Source organism: Apaloderma vittatum, unplaced genomic scaffold (assembly GCF_000703405.1).
Source record: "Apaloderma vittatum isolate BGI_N311 unplaced genomic scaffold, ASM70340v1 scaffold38001, whole genome shotgun sequence".
NCBI classification, from domain to species: domain Eukaryota; kingdom Metazoa; phylum Chordata; class Aves; order Trogoniformes; family Trogonidae; genus Apaloderma; species Apaloderma vittatum.
The window spans coordinates 1-3,729 of NW_009698069.1; the positions used below are offsets into that span (position 1 = coordinate 1).

The following is a 3,729-nucleotide window of genomic DNA, read 5'->3' on the forward strand; positions in this document are numbered from 1 at the left end:
AGGATTCTGTGAAACCAGGCAGTGCAATAAAAGCAGAATGACCTTGTCTGGTTTTGAAACTCAAGTGGTCCGTGCCTTCCAGGTTCCTAAGTCTGACTTTTTCTGTCCTGTGCTGGCACAGAAATCACAATGAGTTTGTGCTGCCATGACCCCAGGCTTAGTTTAGATTCCCCTTTATTTGCATTTTAATAGCAGGGTTTCATTCCCAGCAATATGAAAGAAATCCACAGGTTAACCTGCTTGCCAAGAGCTCTATCTACAGAACTTCTGTACTGTAGACATTTTTATCCGCACCGTGATGTATTAGTCTTAGCTGAGCACTTAAGCAAAGCCCATTTTTTAAGCAAAACACAACAGGGTGACAAGAGCCCACTGAGCTTCCAGCACCACCTGCCGCGAAAGCCCAGCTCGCCAAGGGCACGGCCGGCTGAAACTGCGCTGAGCTGAGGGGTTTGGGTGCGACCGATTGCCCTCCGGTGAAAGTCCTTACCAACAAAATGAAAAAAAAAGACAACAAAAAACCCCAGCAGTAACCCGGTGAAAACAAACTGTATCTGAAGAACGCCTGTTTCAGGTGATCAGTTTAGGAGCTGGCGGTACCTTGCTTTGAGCTACATAACCCTGCCGAGTCCCAGGCAAGCACAGATTTGCAAAGCTGCTGTAAAACCACCTCCTGCCGCTCCAAGGCACACTGTCATTAGCAAATAAAAGGAATTCCATTTCCAGAAAAACACTGGGAAACAAGAAACCCCATGACTTCTATTTCAAGCGCCTGTTACTTTTTCCTCCCCTATTTGTTTTCCTCTGTAACTGACACCCTTCAAAGAGGTTCAGGGATCAAGAGAAAACACATGAAGCTCACATGAGGCAAAATAGCTTCGATTTCAGAACACACTGAGTCTGAATAATTTCTGATCTACCATTATGCCACAGAGCCTTTCATGGCAGTCACAGGGTTAAATAGAACCGTTAACCAAGAGTTCTCTGCAGAATGGTTTAAACACCCAGGCCATTCACTGTATCTGGCTTAAGGACTGTCTGTGGTTACGGAACTTACCCCACTCCCTGCTTAAAGGCTTCGATCAGCTCGTTTTTCTTCTCCTGGTCTTCTACCCAATACACGCTGGGAATGACAAACTCAGATATCACACGGCACTCCGGGCAAGACCTTCAAGGGGCAAGACAAGACAGCAAGGCTCTGTTACTTTCCTGCGGGGATACTCCTCGGTGAAGCAGCCAGGAGCCACAGGCTTCTGAGGCAACGGGGCTTGGTTTGTCACACCCGCCACGCAGATGTGCGCAGCACACGTGTGCCTGTGGTAGTAGCTTCAGTGGAAATACTGTAATTCAGGCTGGAACAAAAGGAACAGGTATTTCCTCAACACACAGAAGTAAACTGCATTTGTGAATCCCAACGTGCAGAAGTCAACCCTGCGGCTCCCACGCAGCAGCAGAAAGCCAAACCAGCTGAAAAAAAACAGCCCAAGAAAGGTCTCTGAGCCTTTCGAAACGTGACTTCTGCCAGCAGCAACGATTTGGTCACTCAGTGGTTTTTACGAGATGGATTTCTACACGAGGCGCTAAGATCAGGAATCAAACCTACAACTCCAGGCTGCAAAGTCTGGGAAAGTCTGTGTTCCTCCCCCGCCCCATGAATCCCATGGAACTCCCAGCGAGCAGTGCTTTGAGAATTAAACCAAGTCTCTCCTTTAAGGTTAACTCTGCAACAACCAGCACATGTTCACCATCGTGGAGAAATACAAAAGACACGTTTGAAGAACCGGTATTAATATTTAATCCATGCCCAGGATGGATTCCAGGGCACTGTTTCTGAAAAAACCAACCCCTCACAGTCCCTGCTGCAGGCAGAACACCTCAGCACCCGTCCAACAGATGCTCAGCACTAACACTGGTGACATCCTCACGGGTGAACGTTCACTCCTCTGCCATTAATAATGAAAGTTGTGCGTTTTGGCAGAAGATGGAAAATATTTCCCACCTGTTCCCCAGCGGGCTTGTAGCTTTAGAGAGTTTTCAGTGAGATGCTCAAACAACAACAACAACAACAACAACAACAACGTAACAACCCTAATTGGATGTTTTAAATTCTCTCCTGTGAGGAGAAGCACAGCTAGAATCCAATTTTTACAGCGCCAGAAGTTCTGCTGCTCTGGGGGGTGGCTCTCACAGCCGCACACCCAACGTGATGGGATGTGCCAGCACTTGGACCAGCATCTTCTCAGCTCAGATCTCACCGAGGGCTACGAGAATATTTCCGTATCGAGCCAAAGCCCCCAGGAGAACCCATCTCACCCACATTTGCCACCAAGATGAGACCCTGGTGAACGTCAACTTACTTGATGATGGGATTCTCGAACTGCTTGGCACACCGCCACTGCCGGATGCAAGACAAGCAGTACGTGTGGTTGCAGTTGGAAAGGATCCCAAACCTCCTCTCAGAGGCTGACGCTTTCTCGTACACCACTTCCATGCAGATGCTGCACACTTTGTCCTGACTCGCCTGAAAGGCGAAGGCCTTCTCCATGTCGTGCTCAAACGTGGCCATGCATATCTGCCAGGGCAGAGAGGGCAGGGGTTACTGCGGCCCGTGCTCCTTGCGGAACAGCAGTGTCTGTGAAAGGGCCCTACGACAGGAAAAACATGGTGCGCGGATCGGGAGCGTCACTCCTACCCTTTGTCATTGCCATTTAATTTTAAGAACGTTAAGTTCAACCACGTGTTTCAGCCCTTTGGTGGCCTCCGCAGGTTCTGTAAAGCTGAAGTAAAGCTGCCCCAACACTCTTAATTTTCACCTTTTGTCACAGAACAAGTACCGCACAAGGAGCTGCTTCAAACACCTCTAAACCCCACCTAATCCAGAGTGCAGAGGGTGCCCCGCTCAGGATGTTGCTCTGCTTCTCACCAAGTAACAGCAGGCCCCAAGCTTTCCCCGGGCTTTTCCCACAGGCTGCCCCGCGGCACGTCTCCCCGCTGCACCCCCGCAGCCAGGCCCAGGAACCAGCTCACGCTCTCTCAGCACTACAAGGTGAGCTGGTGGTTACACCTGCACGGTTTTGCCTCTTACTTGTCAAAAGTCTCAGGACCTGACAAGTAAAATAAAGACTTGAAATTGCAATAATGATAATGATGATGGTAACACTAACAATAACGATAATTATAATAACAACGACAGTACCACACAAACCAACTCCATGTCAGGAGCAGCATTCTGACTCAACCCCACCCTGGCTGCGGAGCCGTGCCCCCCCAGCGGTGCCAAGTATCCCCCAGCTCCTGGGAGAAGCGAGAGCTCCTACACCAGTGCATTTTACAAGACTGCACAAAACCTGAGGGTTTTAACCCCTTGGATTTCACTCCAGACTCTGGAGCTCATCTTCACCCACCCAGCTCCTCACCCGGCCCCTCCAGCTGTCCTAGTTCAGCTCCAAAGTCTCTGTACTCTGCTCCGCCTGTCCCTCCTTGGCGCTGCCCTGAAGTCAGCCACAACTAAGAGGAGACACCTGACAGGGTGACTCGGCAGAGCAAACCAAACCTTGCACTGAGCAAGGCGCCCACGGGACGTTAACGTTACCATCTCGTGAGCCTTCCTCTGCTCTTGGTCGAAGGGGTGAAGCACTTGCAGCCCGCAGATCTCGCACACGTCCCCGTGCAGGTAGAGGCAGCGATCTCCGAAGTGGCAGGGGGCCGGCCGCGCGGGAGGGACGCACC

General features: G+C 50.6%; 1 protein-coding gene across 1 annotated transcript in view; it reads right to left on the bottom strand.

Moving 5' to 3' along the window:
• Nucleotides 1-1,057: 1,057 nt before the first annotated feature.
• Nucleotides 1,058-3,729, bottom strand: part of MKRN2 (makorin ring finger protein 2) — a gene marked incomplete at both ends in the record, with an annotated part of 3,477 nt that continues 805 nt past the window's right edge. Inside the window, 3 exons of the mRNA XM_009877867.1 lie at nucleotides 1,058-1,168; nucleotides 2,358-2,572; nucleotides 3,593-3,700. Coding sequence (XP_009876169.1) covers nucleotides 1,058-1,168; nucleotides 2,358-2,572; nucleotides 3,593-3,700 — 434 coding nt within the window. The remainder of the gene's footprint in view (nucleotides 1,169-2,357; nucleotides 2,573-3,592; nucleotides 3,701-3,729) is intronic.